Source organism: Drosophila persimilis, unplaced genomic scaffold, assembly GCF_003286085.1.
Source record: "Drosophila persimilis strain 14011-0111.01,24,50 unplaced genomic scaffold, DperRS2 tig00000000-arrow-pilon, whole genome shotgun sequence".
In the NCBI taxonomy this organism is placed as follows: Eukaryota; Metazoa; Arthropoda; class Insecta; order Diptera; family Drosophilidae; genus Drosophila; species Drosophila persimilis.
This window is the reverse complement of record NW_020825288.1, coordinates 997,168-1,010,239: the sequence shown is the minus strand read 5'-3', so window position 1 is coordinate 1,010,239 and position 13,072 is coordinate 997,168. Positions and strand designations below refer to the sequence as shown.

The following is a 13,072-nucleotide window of genomic DNA, read 5'->3' as shown; positions in this document are numbered from 1 at the left end:
TCAGACATACATATGTATGTATGTATGGATAGTGAAAATAGACAAACCTATAATACCGAAATTTCAAACCTCTTTTCCCCTAATGTGCTATTCCCAAAGAGTGTTATTATTTTTTGCTGCATAATCTTTTATTGAAGGATCCCAAATATAATATGGGAAAGGTATCAGGACATTTAGTAGGAGATGCCGGTGTTGTCGCGGATCCATTCCAAGTAGCCGGTGACGCGGCTGAAGACGGCTGGGTGACCGGACTGGCAACCAGCAGCAGAGCCGAAGGATGTCACTCCCACCAGGCGGTTGCCGTCATGGGTGACCAGGGGGCCGCCAGAGTCTCCTCCGCAAGTGGACTTGCCACCGTTGGTGTTGATGCAGATCATGTTGTCGTGGAGAGACCAAGTGCGGCTGCACTCGCCCTGATCCATGATCTGGACATCGACGCACTGCAGCCAGTCGGGGAGTGGGCTGCCGTCATAGGTGCCACCCCATCCAGAGGCAACAGCCCATTGGCCGGCGTAGCTGTTGTAGCGATCGTTGAAGCTGGGCAGCTCAACCTTGTTGACCAGATGCCAGAAATCGACATGGGGAGTGCGGATCAGAGAGATGTCGTTGTGCAGGTTGCCACTGTTGTAGTGGTGGTGCTGGACGATGTCGTTGCGGTGCACCCAGTGGGTGTACTGGGGCTGGGTGCGGAAGCTGGCTCCGTAGTTGATGGTCACAGACTCGGCGCCGTTCGTGCAGTGAGCAGCGGTCAGGACCCAGGTGTTGCCAATGATGGAGCCACCGCACCACCAGTTGCCGTTGCCGCTGAAGAGCAGACCAACAATGTAGGGAACCTTGCCCTCGTAGGCATCGTAGCCGTTGGTGATTCTACCCTGAATGTCCTTTACAGGTGTAGGGGTCTGCTTCTGCAGGGGAGTGGGGACAGCGCTAGCTGCGGCCACAGCCAATGCCAGGAATACGAACAGTTTCATCTTGAGCAAGCTGTGAAACTCATGCCTTTCCTTAAATTTTGCTACGTTTTTATACTCTCGAAGCCGCCTTATCTGGTTCGTCCACACATCGATAAGTGCTTCTCCTACTGGAAAGTAACATAAAATTCCATAGTAATAAATTTTGCAAACGTTTCATTCATGAAAGTCTTGCGGCTGATAAGGTGTCTTCAAGTGGACCTTTCGTTGAAATTATGGCTAGCACTCCGCCATCGTACGAGGATGATATTTGTAATAAGTTCTCCAGAAAGTTCGTATAATTAACCTAAAGATTACACATTCAGCAGGTTTGAATGATCATATATTCTGATAATAAAAAGCCTTTGTCCATGAGATATCCGGCAGTCTGTTTTATTATACACCTTATAAATAGCTTTCATAGGAAGGTGCAATAAAAGGAACAAGTACAAGTAGAAGACAACATTTTTTTTTTACTGGCTAATATTTCATATGGCTAACGATCGTTCTATTAAAATGTTTGTATGTAAGGATATTAAGTCTATTTACTGTCATTACTAGATCCACTAGTATATCTTATAACTTTGCTCCTTCCGCTGTGTAGATCGAATTATTGCTTGCATGAGCCTTTTAGGATCGTATGCGGGTTTTATAATTTAATGTACCGCCTTATATATTTATACTACTGGTACTTATATCATACATTTCCCGTAACTAGTATAAACTTTGCTAATTTAAGTGCATGCTTAGCTCTTTTAGTAAAGCTTAGTTATAATTATCCTCGAATATTAGTTTAATTCTATCTTTCCTGCTTATACATATGTACATACATATGTAAGGGTAGATAAAACGTTTCGTGCGTCATGCGCACCTCTCGGTCGTGATCCTTTTTATTCGCTATGGGCGTATTCCAGCGTCGAATCTAGACTTACATGTATAGTATATACATATATGTATATATAGAATATATGTATTAGCTGATGTACTCTGTCAGTGTTTTTGCCAAAAACCATATTATAGCCAAATTTCAAAGTATAAATTCGCCGCTTGGCTGCTATCAGTTCGACGACTACAGTGGCTCCCAGCTTAAATGAACCGGAGCACTTTTCCAAGTTAAAACCCCTATAAAAATCCATTGAGCAGTCCTATAAACAACAATTCCTAAACCAACAAAAAAGTTGGATATTCTTCTTCGTTACCCCACAAAAAGGAAAAAACTAAATGCGCACTAGAAAACACCCTCACAGCTTATTTGAACCACGCACTTCCCACTCCATTATCTCGCGATCCTCGAAACCAATAACTGTAATTCTTTTTCCTATGTCTTCTTTCGTATGTAAAAGAATGTGTTTGACAAAATGCAGTGCGATCTCAGTTTTTACATCAAAAGACCGTCGATCAGCGGGAATTGGTGATTCACCATTATAAAGATGGCCATTCTCGACGCAAAACTGCATAGTATATCCCCAACCAAAATTTTTACGGAGGCGGAGGAGCGTTTGATCTTCAGAAAAGTCAAGACAAACTCAAAATGATCGGCTGTTATCGGCTAACATATTTGAGTCCGATGGACATACATATGTATGTCTGGAGAAAACCAAATACGGAGATTGCGTTGAAAAACATAAAAATGGTGGAGGGCATGTAATGGCTTACGCCTGTATGTCAGCTGCTGGAGTCGGAAATTTTGTTTTTATCGATGGAAACATGCACAAGATCATGTATCTTTCAATCCTTAAGTGCCGAAAGACTCGGAATAAACAATGGTTTCCGATTCTAACAAGATAATGATCCGAAACCCAAATCAGGACCTGGCTGATTTGATATTGCCAAATAGGTGTAAACTTGTCATAAATAATAAGGGAGGGCATGCATGGCATTAGTTTTTAGTTTAAAAGGAAATTTGAATTAACAATTTTGGTTCAAATAAGCTCTCACAGCATATCCCGCAGGTTGATATAACAACGGTAACAGCGTTTCCTATTCCATAAAATACATATATGTATATGTACATACATATGTTTGTCAGGTTTCCCAGCCCGATATTAGTCAACAAATTTCTTAAATAATAGCCAGTGGTCCAGAGTCAGGTAAATCCACCAATATTTTTCGCTATTTACACTTCTCACTGTACCGTTAAGCGCGGCAGTGACTATTCTTTCGCCTTTCTCTCCACCTTCTTCGTTCCTGCAGTTCTCTCCCGCTGTATCTAGCTTTCGTTCCCGGCTTAGCTACAGCCCGAGCTTCTCTAGCGCTCCTCTCACTTTTGCTCGCCCTTGGTGAGTGCTGGAGCTGATCTTCGCAGCCATCAGAATCATCGCTCGATCCCCCACATACCAACATACCAACATACACACATACTTCCGCTTTCGACTACCAATAAATCGCCACACATGTACATACGGCCACGTCGCATACATCAGCACACATAGCTGACTCTCCTGCCACGCGCACTCTCTCTCTCACACACAGTGGCAGCAGCAGTTTGCCGTAAGGCGTGAGTCTTCAGGTCTGGCACGTGCCTAAAGAGAGCGCACAGCGTCTATCTCTCTCTCTCTTCTTTACCGCCAGTTCTATCCTAGTGTGACTCGTAGTCAAACTCCTTCCCCCGAACTTTGGACTTTCGTGATTTGAAAGATAGGCAGAAATGCATACAACAACAAAGCATATGAACAACACTGTTTTTGTCTCAACAGTTTTTTTTTTTGTATAATCTTTTATTGAGGGATCCCAAACAAAATATGGGAAAGGTATCAGGACATTTAGTAGGAGATGCCGGTGTTGTCGCGGATCCATTCCAAGTAGCCGGTGACGCGGCTGAAGACGGCTGGGTGACCGGACTGGCAACCAGCAGCAGAGCCGAAGGATGTCACTCCCACCAGGCGGTTGCCGTCATGGGTGACCAGGGGGCCGCCAGAGTCTCCTCCGCAAGTGGACTTGCCACCGTTGGTGTTGATGCAGATCATGTTGTCGTGGAGAGACCAAGTGCGGCTGCACTCGCCCTGATCCATGATCTGGACATCGACGCACTGCAGCCAGTCGGGGAGTGGGCTGCCGTCATAGGTGCCACCCCATCCAGAGGCTACAGCCCATTGGCCGGCGTAGCTGTTGTAGCGATCGTTGAAGCTGGGCAGCTCAACCTTGTTGACCAGATGCCAGAAATCGACATGGGGAGTGCGGATCAGAGAGATGTCGTTGTGCAGGTTGCCACTGTTGTAGTGGTGGTGCTGGACGATGTCGTTGCGGTGCACCCAGTGGGTGTACTGGGGCTGGGTGCGGAAGCTGGCTCCGTAGTTGATGGTCACAGACTCGGCGCCGTTCGTGCAGTGAGCAGCGGTCAGGACCCAGGTGTTGCCAATGATGGAGCCACCGCACCACCAGTTGCCGTTGCCGCTGAAGAGCAGACCAACAATGTAGGGAACCTTGCCCTCGTAGGCATCGTAGCCGTTGGTGATTCTACCCTGAATGTCCTTGACAGGGACAGGGGTCTGCTTCTGCAGGGGAGTGGTAGCAGCGCTAGCTGCGGCCACAGCCAATGCCAGGAATACGAACAGTTTCATCTTGAGCAAGCTGTGAAACTCATGCCTTTCCTTAAACTTTGCTACGTTTTTATACTCTCGAAGCCGCCTTATCTGGTTCGTCAACACATCGATAAGTGCTCCTTTTACTTAATTGTAAGATTCACTGGCAATAAATTAGATTCAAGTTTATTTTTAATGAATGTTGTGTCGGCTGATAAGTTGTCTTCGAGTGGAACACTTGTGGAAATTATGGTTAACACTCGGCTATCGTTTTTTGGTCGTATTTGTAAGTTTGCAAAACGTAATTCATTTAAAGATTGTGCCAATTGAGTGACCAGGGGGACCCCGAAATCAGTCTGGCAGGCAGACTATAAATTTGCGGTATTCACTCCAATAACGATAAAGTAAATAATACTTATAGTATAAACATATGTATGTATATATGTTTATATATATATATATATATATATATATATGTGTATATATATGTATACAATATATATATACATATACTAGTGCGCCAACGCCTTACCGACTCGCCTCGCTCGAGTGCCCGCCAACCCCCGGCTCACTCGCTTCTCTCGTTCCCGTTGATATTAGTGAAATATCGGGACGACAACGACCCAAAACTTTTGTATATAATAGAGCTTCTCTTTGTACAATATTTCCCCCATAATAAAACAAATTCAATCGTTGTATTATACTGCATGAATATCTGTTATTTGAGAAAAGAGAATTTACGCTCTATCTATTTGTTCGTATAACAGTGTGCGACAATGATTTTGTACTTTGCACTAGACACAAATTAGTTGTAGTTAAAATTAGTTTTTTAGTAAATAAACTCCATCTTACATTACGCTAGGCAATGCTTGTTTTCTACATATTAAATTCCAGCTTTGCCATTAAAAATATAAATCCTATGCATGGTCAAGCAGTTCTCTCTCGGTTTTAGAATTTAAAAAATAATATTTTGGGGCTATATGGTATTTGATCTACTATTCCCCCTTAAAAATATAACGAATTGCATGGTACTCGAAGAAAGTGTTTATTCTTATATCGACACGGCGAACATCTTGAACTTTCAATAGAATACTCCCGTCTCCTCCTTGATCCACTCGAGGTATTTGGTGACACGAGTAAAACCAGCTGGAGCACCTGACTGGCAGCCGTAAATTGAAACGAAGGAAGTGACGCCGATCAGCTTTCCACCGTCATGAGTGACCAGAGGGCCGCCGGAGTCGCCCTGGCAGGTGGACTTTCCATCGGGAGTATCCACGCAAATAGTGTTCTCGGAGGCAGTTTCGGTTCCGTAGTAGGCCTGGCACTGCGATAGAGGGATGACCTCCACGTCCACGCAGCGCAGATCTTCCACCACATTGCTGCCGTCGTAAATGGCACCCCAGCCAGAGGCCAAGGCCAAGTAGCTGTCGAATGAGTTGTAGCGCTCATCTAGACTCGGAAGCTCAACCTTGTCCACCAAGTTATAAAAGTCCACATGAGGTGTCCTGATCAGGGATATGTCATGATCAAGGCCGCGGTACTCAGGATATCTTATGAAAGCGGCGCTGCTGACTGTGTGCCGGAAGGCCGCCTGCTCGTAGTTGGTAGCTCCGTAGTAGAGTGAAGCCTCATCAGCACTGTGTGGGGATAGAAAAAACTCTTCAATGGCCCTTCCATATTGAATTTGGGACGGACTTACTCGCTCGTGCAGTGAGCAGCTGTCAGAACCCAAGTGTTGCTGATGATCGAGCCACCACACCACCACCACCTTCCGTTGCTGTTGAAGCTGATTCCCACTATGTAGGGGACCTTTCCCTCAGTTGCCTCATAGCCGTTGGTAATGCGACCCTCAATACTTCGGTGTTCCACCTGCAGGTCCTTGGGGTGCACAGCGTCATGGGCCACGGCCGAGGCCACTAGAGCGAACAGTAAGAGTGCGATCACAGTCATTTCGTTGGACTAGCAGTGCTCTCATGGTGGTCTGAGTTTTATATAGCTTTAATCATTCTTCATTTCATTATCGATGCAAATACCCGAATCAACATCTAATCTACATTCATAAATTAACGAATATATTAAGAGTACTTTGTTAGTGCGCGAAAGATTAGGGCAAAGGAGACATTTGGCATATATATGTATTTTGCATTTAAACCAACACATCCCCCAGACTTAAACACCTTCATGAGGGGCCCATCAAAGTGGCAATGGAACCTGATATGAGACAAGAGGCATTTCTAATCGAATGGCACATAATATCCTTGAAGAAGTAGAGAAGCAGAGAAGAGACAATCAACAGGGGCACGAGTGTAGGCGTAGCAGATTCTCTTTAAGTGTGTAAACTGCTTGCAACACGATATGACTTGTGAGGAAGCCCGTAAGCGAAGGAGAAGATGGGTGGAAACTTAGCACCCCATCTCGCTTATTAAGTGTTTGTCGGTAATGCGCTACTTTTTAAATTTACTCGCTTCTACTTGACCACACAGCACAACGCCGCCCACAACACAGTCCCTACTCAACACGAAAGCAGGCGAAAGCTCTGAGAAGGAAATTCACCAGAGCCCCGAGAGCTAATAAAGCCGATGTCAGGCGAAGTGCCAAGCTCGTACATAACTCGACGTCCAGGCAGGCAGACCGACCTCGGATACAGCAATAGAACGGGAATTTCATAATAAAATTAAAACTGTTGCGGGCACCATTCGCATAACTCATCCGCCCCTTCAAGCAGGATTCCTTTCTGCAGTGGAAACAACAAAGTGCACGCTAAATGATTGCTCTGTGGATGCACTCGTATATAGAGAATCTACATTAAATAAACGGAATACCCAAACAGAGGCGGGGACTAAGTGAAAGTTTAGTTTCAGTTTGCCACTCGACGAGAGCCGTATTTAAGGATTGGCAACTGTTAGCAGAGTGCATGTTTACCCATTTCTTTGTTTTCCTGGTCTCAACCCACAACCCATACCCTCACCTCACACCCACGATTGCTGGGAGGGTTCATTGACTACCACTAAAGGTGGAACGATGCGATGAAGTCATGCTAGCGCTTATGAGAAAGCCCCTCCTGGCGTGAGAATATGGGAATGTGTTGCTTCTGGATTCGTATTTGTGCTCTTACTTAGGCGAGCAAAACGAAATGTGCCAGCCTTAAGTGCCAGCAGAATAAGTAGCATCAAAAAAAGGACCTTTGCAAAATGCATCAAGTACTCAGCTACGAGACGGCTGTGCGGGCAAACAGCTCGCGCGAATACCGTGAATATGTCTCGAAGCGCACCTGTGCCTCTCTGGTGCTGACAATTGCCTTCTTCATGCTGATAACAGGTAAGTCGTCAGGGAACGCTGCCCTGGAGGCAGCACTTTCACTAACGAGTCCTCTTGTCCCTTCGGCAGGGTACTTGCTGGGTAATTTTGTGGCAGAGCGAAAGTACCACATTCTGCAGCTGACAAAGAGCGTAATCAAGGATATAGATGGGGAAAGATCCGTGCAAATGAACAACGCTGATTATGCCAGCCTGCAGGAACTAAAAGCATATCAAAAGACCAAGGAGCACATATTGGCCGCCGCCCAGGTGCTCAACAAACTGCAGCAGCAGGACGAAGGCGACACATACTTGGCCACATCGTTGAACACAGAGATCTTTAACAAGTACATCTCCTGCACGCAGGACATCCCACCAAACACCACCATACCAGCCAGCCAGTTCATCGAGCAGCTGATCGACAACACTGTGGCCAGGCAGCGGCACTGCATGAGGATCATTCAGGTCGTCATCGACAATCATCTGGCCAATAGTCAGCTTTAGGGGAATGATTTAGGAACGGAAAAGGGGTCCAAGAAACGGCTGCAATTAACCACAGGTGTGCTTATGCTAAGGTGTGCTCAATATGTGTGCTCCCATATACTCGGAAATCCATTTTGTTTCATCTTTGTCTCACATATAAATATCTATTGTTTTATAAGACTTTTATATAGGTGTATGCATTTACATTGGTGTATTTAAAGCAAGAAAAGTACTTATATTCATAGGTGTACTTATTTTATAGGTGTTGAAAATAAAATAAAACCGCCTTGTGAAACATCTCAATGTTACTTACATCGAAAAACGGATCAGATATTCGATTCCAATCTTAGTCGGATTCACGATAGGCGTTTACACCTTTGATCGGCAAGGGATGTCCTGCGCTGTTTAGGACCCATTCATCTAGTGAAATCACATCATCATCTGAGAACAACAGAAACAAATACTTGAGAGTCTTCCCCAAGAACCAACTTGGCTGCAAATCGTCCGATTCCGGGGGCATGTCATATACGTTCCTTATTCCGGTGTATCCGAATGGCGTCCGGCAATATTTTTCCATTGCCTGTACGATGTCCCAGCCAAAACTGCGATACCTCTCGTCATTCGTCAGTCGCCAAAGCAGAAAATAGCTCTCAACGACATCTGGATAGAGCATAAAGCGATTCTTCTGATGTGGCGATGATTGATCCTGTGCATTGTATGGGAAGACAATGACCTCCGGCCCCAGTTTGGTGGGTGTTTGCTCGTAGCTTTTGTGGCACGTTTCTGTGATGCCAATGCCAACCTCTGCGTACTTTTCCCAGTGCTTCATCAGCAGCTGTGACACACCATAGGCAAAGTGCCCACCGGAAAAACATGACACATGATCCATTCGATGGCTTGGGCTGCCGTTTATATAGTCCGACACATAGATGTCACCATTGGTAGTTACAGTTACGATATTCTGCAAGATGCCCAGGATGGCATCAGTGTACATCTGCCTGGATTCTGCATCCATTTTTCCAGACTGCACCCACGACTTCAGCAAAGAGTCGTGAAATCTACTTATCGCACTGTCCGCGCTTATCCATTTGCCCGTTCTTACGCTGATCAAGTTTGGGTACAATCCATTCGGTTTTGTCATGTTCCCCAACACCTTGCGGATTCCCTGGACCCGCTCTCTGTAGACTGCGATGCCAGTGATGTCGCTGAGGTACGAAAACTCCATATGCAGTGCTCCGAACTCCGAAATGTCATTGAAGTGGCTTGATTGGGCGTTCTTTGATCTGGGGTTTACTATGGACTTTGGTATCCCAGTGGGTGTTTCGAAAGCGGGCAAAATCTTATCGGCAATTTGCAATGCCTTATTTTTGTACAAGGGGTCTCCGGTCAACGCGTAGAGCGAAAGCATGGAACCCAGCAGGCGGGCAGTTAGTTCAAACACAGAAAGCAGAGCGTTTACATTGTCCATTTCAAATGTTGACTCGATCCAATCACGCCCCTGCTTATACTCGTCCTCAAATCCCATTATGTGCAAGGTATCCAAACCTTCGATAACCGAGGCGCCCAAGTTGTGGTTCACAAACACGCCGCCCAGGCAGCCACGCCGCGATATCGGACAAAGCTCATTCGATCCCCATGCGTATCGATGGTAGTTTCTCCAGGCATGCAGCATCATCTCCCGAATTTTCTGCCGCCTTCCAGACAGATCCAAGTGATGGTCCGTTCCCAGTTCTCCTTTTCCTTTGTCCTCAGGACATGATTCCGCCGACCATCCTCTGTACAAGTGCAATGCCATGGTCAGGACTATGGTGAGAAATCCAATAGCAATGAAGCGACTCCTCAAGGTAGAAGTATTCCTCTTAAGGTGTAGTCTCCGAATATAATTGAAGTAATGCATCTATAAATTTGTCAAGTGCGCGTCTAAGGCCGGTACTCTCTATTCTGGTCATTCTAAGCGATGTGCTGTGCAATGCTGGAAGCTAAACACTTAATTAAATATTATAACAAGCCGTTTCTTAGCAATTATTACTAGTATATAAATATGTACTAATCTAACAGTGCAAGCAGGCCTGCACGTCTGCTGCAAGTGCGTTTAACTGGTAGAGTTGCAATAGTATGACTGAACTCCATTATTTATATACATAAATACATTTTGGGCTTAAGCTTTTTCGCTGGAGAGCTACTGGGTAGATATAATGTTGCGCATTTGCCGAATGGCAGTCACCAGACGTGGCTCACAGCCGCTGCTCAGGGTCAAGTACTGATCTGGTGCGGCTTTGAGCAATGTGAGGATCTGTGACAATTGCAGGTTGATGGACAGTCCAAGTTCCTCCAGGACATTCGAGAGATACTCAATGTCAACACTGAGTTGTTTGGCGGCCGAGGCCGGCAGAGTCTTGATTTGCAGTATCTGTGCCTGATACAAAATGCAGCACTGTTCAACAACCAGCGAGAGCAAGACATCGGCACAGGGTATGGCCTGTGTGTACTTGACGTTGCACACCTCTAAGGCCTGTTTCAGAAGAGCCGAGGGCGCGAGCAGCAACGGCTCTAGATGCTGGGGTAGGGTCAACAAATATTGTCCAATTTGGGTGATGCTTTCTTGGGGAGCAAAACTAAAGGATGGCATGTCGATGCCCGTTGAGGGATGAGTCTCCGCTGCTGGCCGAATGTGCGCCAGGTGCGTCTCGATGGGCTGCAGCAATATGTTGAGAGTTATATCGTGAGTTTCGCTAAATTGTAATTTCAACGCGGCATAGATCTGCGGAAAAATGCCCAGGCTTTCGGTGGCCTCCGCCTTCTTCTGCTGATAGTCAGCAATGGCGTTCAGTAATTGGGTGCGTGCTGCGTGGTCGCAGGTTTGGAATATAGTAATATTCCCCCGACTCGACTGTTTCGTCAGCTTAGCAGCTAATGTGGCCATGCGTGCGTGCAGATCGTGCTCGAATTGATGAAGCTGCACTTGAAAGTCGGCGAGGCATTGCAATTGGGACATCGTGTACTGCAGCAATGACCAATTTTCGCTCTGCGCTGCGTAGCTGCTGGAGCCCAGGCTGAGGCCCAGCTGCCGCTGGATACGCCCGAAGTTCTCCAGCTGACGCTTAAAGATTCCATTCAAAAGGGTTATCAGCTTGCACAGGGCCAAATCGCTGGTAATGGCAGAGCAGCGTTCGCAGGCCTCTTTCAGCCACTCGTATAGCTTGCGGGTGCTCTCCTCCAGATGACGTACTGCATCGCTGGGCGTGGACTGATTCGATAGCAAGCGATCCACCTGGGTCGACAACTGAGTTTCCTCCAATCGCGGATACTGTTGTATAAATTTGTGAAAGTATTCAAACACCGCCTCGCCCAGCTGCCGATGCAACTCATCGGATAGTGTGATGTGCGACTGCTCCAGCAGAGAGTTCAAATGCAGGACGAAACTGTGGTTGACCTGCGAGAATAGTCCCAGCAGCTCCAATCTCTCATTGGAAGTCTTCAGCAGCTGCAAAATGTGGGCATCCCGCGTGGGCTGAAGGGCAGGCAAGAGCTCGGCGATGACTAGGAAAGGCTGGGTCGATTCTTCACTGAACAGATTCGAACACCACTTGACCTGCCGCTGGCAATGTTCGAGGAGCTGATCGTAGTAGAGTGTGAGAAATTGTTGCTGCTGCTGCGGCTGCGTTTCCGTCCCCTGCAGCTCCAGCGTTTGCTTCCATTGCTGCTGCCAGAGATTCTTTTGGACAGCACGATAGTATTGCTGGAGCTGTGGCAAACGTTGAATGCTGGCGAAAATCTGTACATAGTGCTGAGCCTGCTCCAAATTGGATTCCGCAAAGCACTGAACCACGCTGGGCGAGGCCAGGGCTTCCAGGCGGTTCTTGAAGTCCTCGACCTGAGTGAGACGCTCAGCATGGCCTGGCAGCTGTTCCTGAGCGTGCAGGGACTTTTGCAGCGCTATGAGCTTCTCGCAAACACCCTGAAAATTAACATTTTTAATGCAGTTACATCTCAGCTACTTTTGTTGTACGCACCTTCAAATCGTTGCGCTCGAATCCGTCTTCCAGCTCGGCTAATAGGTTGCCCCAACCATCCGACTCCTGCAGGGACTCCTTGGCTGCCTGCAGCTTCGTTTGCAACGTGTTCAGCCGCTCCAAGGTTGCCATGCATTCGCCCGTCTCATTCTGCACGGCGGCCACCTCCTGTCGCATGGCACTCATCTTCTCCTGCAGCTGGCTCACGTCGCTGTGCAAGGTGGTGGATTCCTTGGCAATGCGCGGCATGCTCGATACCACCTGCCGACTGGACTCCTCCACGGCGTAGTTCACCTGCTGAACATACAGCTGCAGCTTGGCCACGTAGCTCTGAATAAAAGACGTCGCGTCGCCGTCTTTGCTTCCATTCTCCTCTATATACTTTTTGTAGTTGGCATTTATCCAGTCTGCGGGACTAAAAGTTGCTTCCGAAAGTGCAGACACGTCCATTTAATATTCAATTTCGAGGCTGATTTTAGTAATTTTTTTATTGTTTTTGTTTTGTTGTTCCAGCCCTTTCAGTATTTTTTTGTTTGAAAGAACGGTAGCACTAACGTATCGATAACTATTTTATTTTCGGTATTTTCCGGTATATTTTAAGTGTCAAAATTACATGGGACTTTTTTGGGATTTTCTCTGGGATTTTTCCTCGTCACAATGTCCTTTTTCCCCTCAACAATGTCCCAACGTTTTCTTACGTCTTATGTTGCTGGCAACATTCGATTTGTATGGGCCAGACTCATGTGCCGTGAAATCGAGCAGCACTGTTCCCCAACATGGCGCGGATTGAGCAACATTTTGCATACCCTGGG

At 46.5% G+C, this 13,072-nt stretch overlaps 6 protein-coding genes across 6 annotated transcripts; 1 reads left to right on the top strand and 5 right to left on the bottom strand.

Annotated features, from left to right (window-relative positions):
- Positions 1-106: 106 nt before the first annotated feature.
- LOC6595006 (serine protease 1) lies at positions 107-981 on the bottom strand. Its single transcript, XM_002020427.2, has one exon. It carries the CDS (start codon positions 969-971, stop codon positions 174-176), a length of 798 nt encoding a protein of 265 aa, XP_002020463.1. The 5' UTR covers positions 972-981; the 3' UTR covers positions 107-173.
- Positions 982-3,614: 2,633 nt separating this feature from the next.
- Positions 3,615-4,522, bottom strand: LOC6595007 (serine protease 1). Its single transcript, XM_002020428.2, has one exon. It carries the CDS (start codon positions 4,505-4,507, stop codon positions 3,710-3,712), a length of 798 nt encoding a protein of 265 aa, XP_002020464.1. The 5' UTR covers positions 4,508-4,522; the 3' UTR covers positions 3,615-3,709.
- An 897-nt stretch (positions 4,523-5,419) lies between these two features.
- Positions 5,420-6,419, bottom strand: LOC6595008 (serine protease 3). The gene is made up of 2 exons (XM_002020429.2): positions 6,168-6,419; positions 5,420-6,105 (listed from the first exon to the last, which is right to left on the bottom strand). The coding sequence occupies exons 1-2, from the start codon at positions 6,416-6,418 to the stop codon at positions 5,550-5,552; spliced, it is 807 nt and encodes a 268-aa protein (XP_002020465.1). The 5' UTR covers position 6,419; the 3' UTR covers positions 5,420-5,549.
- A 429-nt stretch (positions 6,420-6,848) lies between these two features.
- Positions 6,849-8,331, top strand: LOC6595009. The gene is made up of 2 exons (XM_002020430.2): positions 6,849-7,786; positions 7,856-8,331. Exons 1-2 carry the CDS (start codon positions 7,660-7,662, stop codon positions 8,266-8,268), a joined length of 540 nt encoding a protein of 179 aa, XP_002020466.1. The 5' UTR covers positions 6,849-7,659; the 3' UTR covers positions 8,269-8,331.
- An 81-nt stretch (positions 8,332-8,412) lies between these two features.
- LOC6595010 (mannosyl-oligosaccharide alpha-1,2-mannosidase IA) lies at positions 8,413-10,295 on the bottom strand. Its single transcript, XM_002020431.2, has one exon. The coding sequence runs from the start codon at positions 10,142-10,144 to the stop codon at positions 8,594-8,596; it is 1,551 nt and encodes a 516-aa protein (XP_002020467.2). The 5' UTR covers positions 10,145-10,295; the 3' UTR covers positions 8,413-8,593.
- Positions 10,296-10,361: 66 nt separating this feature from the next.
- Positions 10,362-12,739, bottom strand: LOC6595011 (conserved oligomeric Golgi complex subunit 7). The gene is made up of 2 exons (XM_002020432.2): positions 12,261-12,739; positions 10,362-12,205 (listed from the first exon to the last, which is right to left on the bottom strand). The coding sequence occupies exons 1-2, from the start codon at positions 12,708-12,710 to the stop codon at positions 10,427-10,429; spliced, it is 2,229 nt and encodes a 742-aa protein (XP_002020468.1). The 5' UTR covers positions 12,711-12,739; the 3' UTR covers positions 10,362-10,426.
- Positions 12,740-13,072: the final 333 nt, after the last annotated feature.

Bases quoted from the DNA above. Each gene is read 5' to 3' on its own strand.
- LOC6595006 (XM_002020427.2), bottom strand. From the start codon at position 971: ATGAAACTGTTCGTATTCCTGGCATTGGCTGTGGCCGCAGCTAGCGCT.
- LOC6595007 (XM_002020428.2), bottom strand. From the start codon at position 4,507: ATGAAACTGTTCGTATTCCTGGCATTGGCTGTGGCCGCAGCTAGCGCT.
- LOC6595008 (XM_002020429.2), bottom strand. From the start codon at position 6,418: ATGACTGTGATCGCACTCTTACTGTTCGCTCTAGTGGCCTCGGCCGTG. The intron at 6,106-6,167 runs GTAAGTCCGTCC...ATCCCCACACAG, and splicing joins GCTGCTCACTGCACGAGCGA to TGCTGATGAGGCTTCACTCT.
- LOC6595009 (XM_002020430.2), top strand. From the start codon at position 7,660: ATGCATCAAGTACTCAGCTACGAGACGGCTGTGCGGGCAAACAGCTCG. The intron at 7,787-7,855 runs GTAAGTCGTCAG...TCCCTTCGGCAG, and splicing joins CTTCTTCATGCTGATAACAG to GGTACTTGCTGGGTAATTTT.
- LOC6595010 (XM_002020431.2), bottom strand. From the start codon at position 10,144: ATGCATTACTTCAATTATATTCGGAGACTACACCTTAAGAGGAATACT.
- LOC6595011 (XM_002020432.2), bottom strand. From the start codon at position 12,710: ATGGACGTGTCTGCACTTTCGGAAGCAACTTTTAGTCCCGCAGACTGG. The intron at 12,206-12,260 runs GTGCGTACAACA...GTTAATTTTCAG, and splicing joins TCGAGCGCAACGATTTGAAG to GGTGTTTGCGAGAAGCTCAT.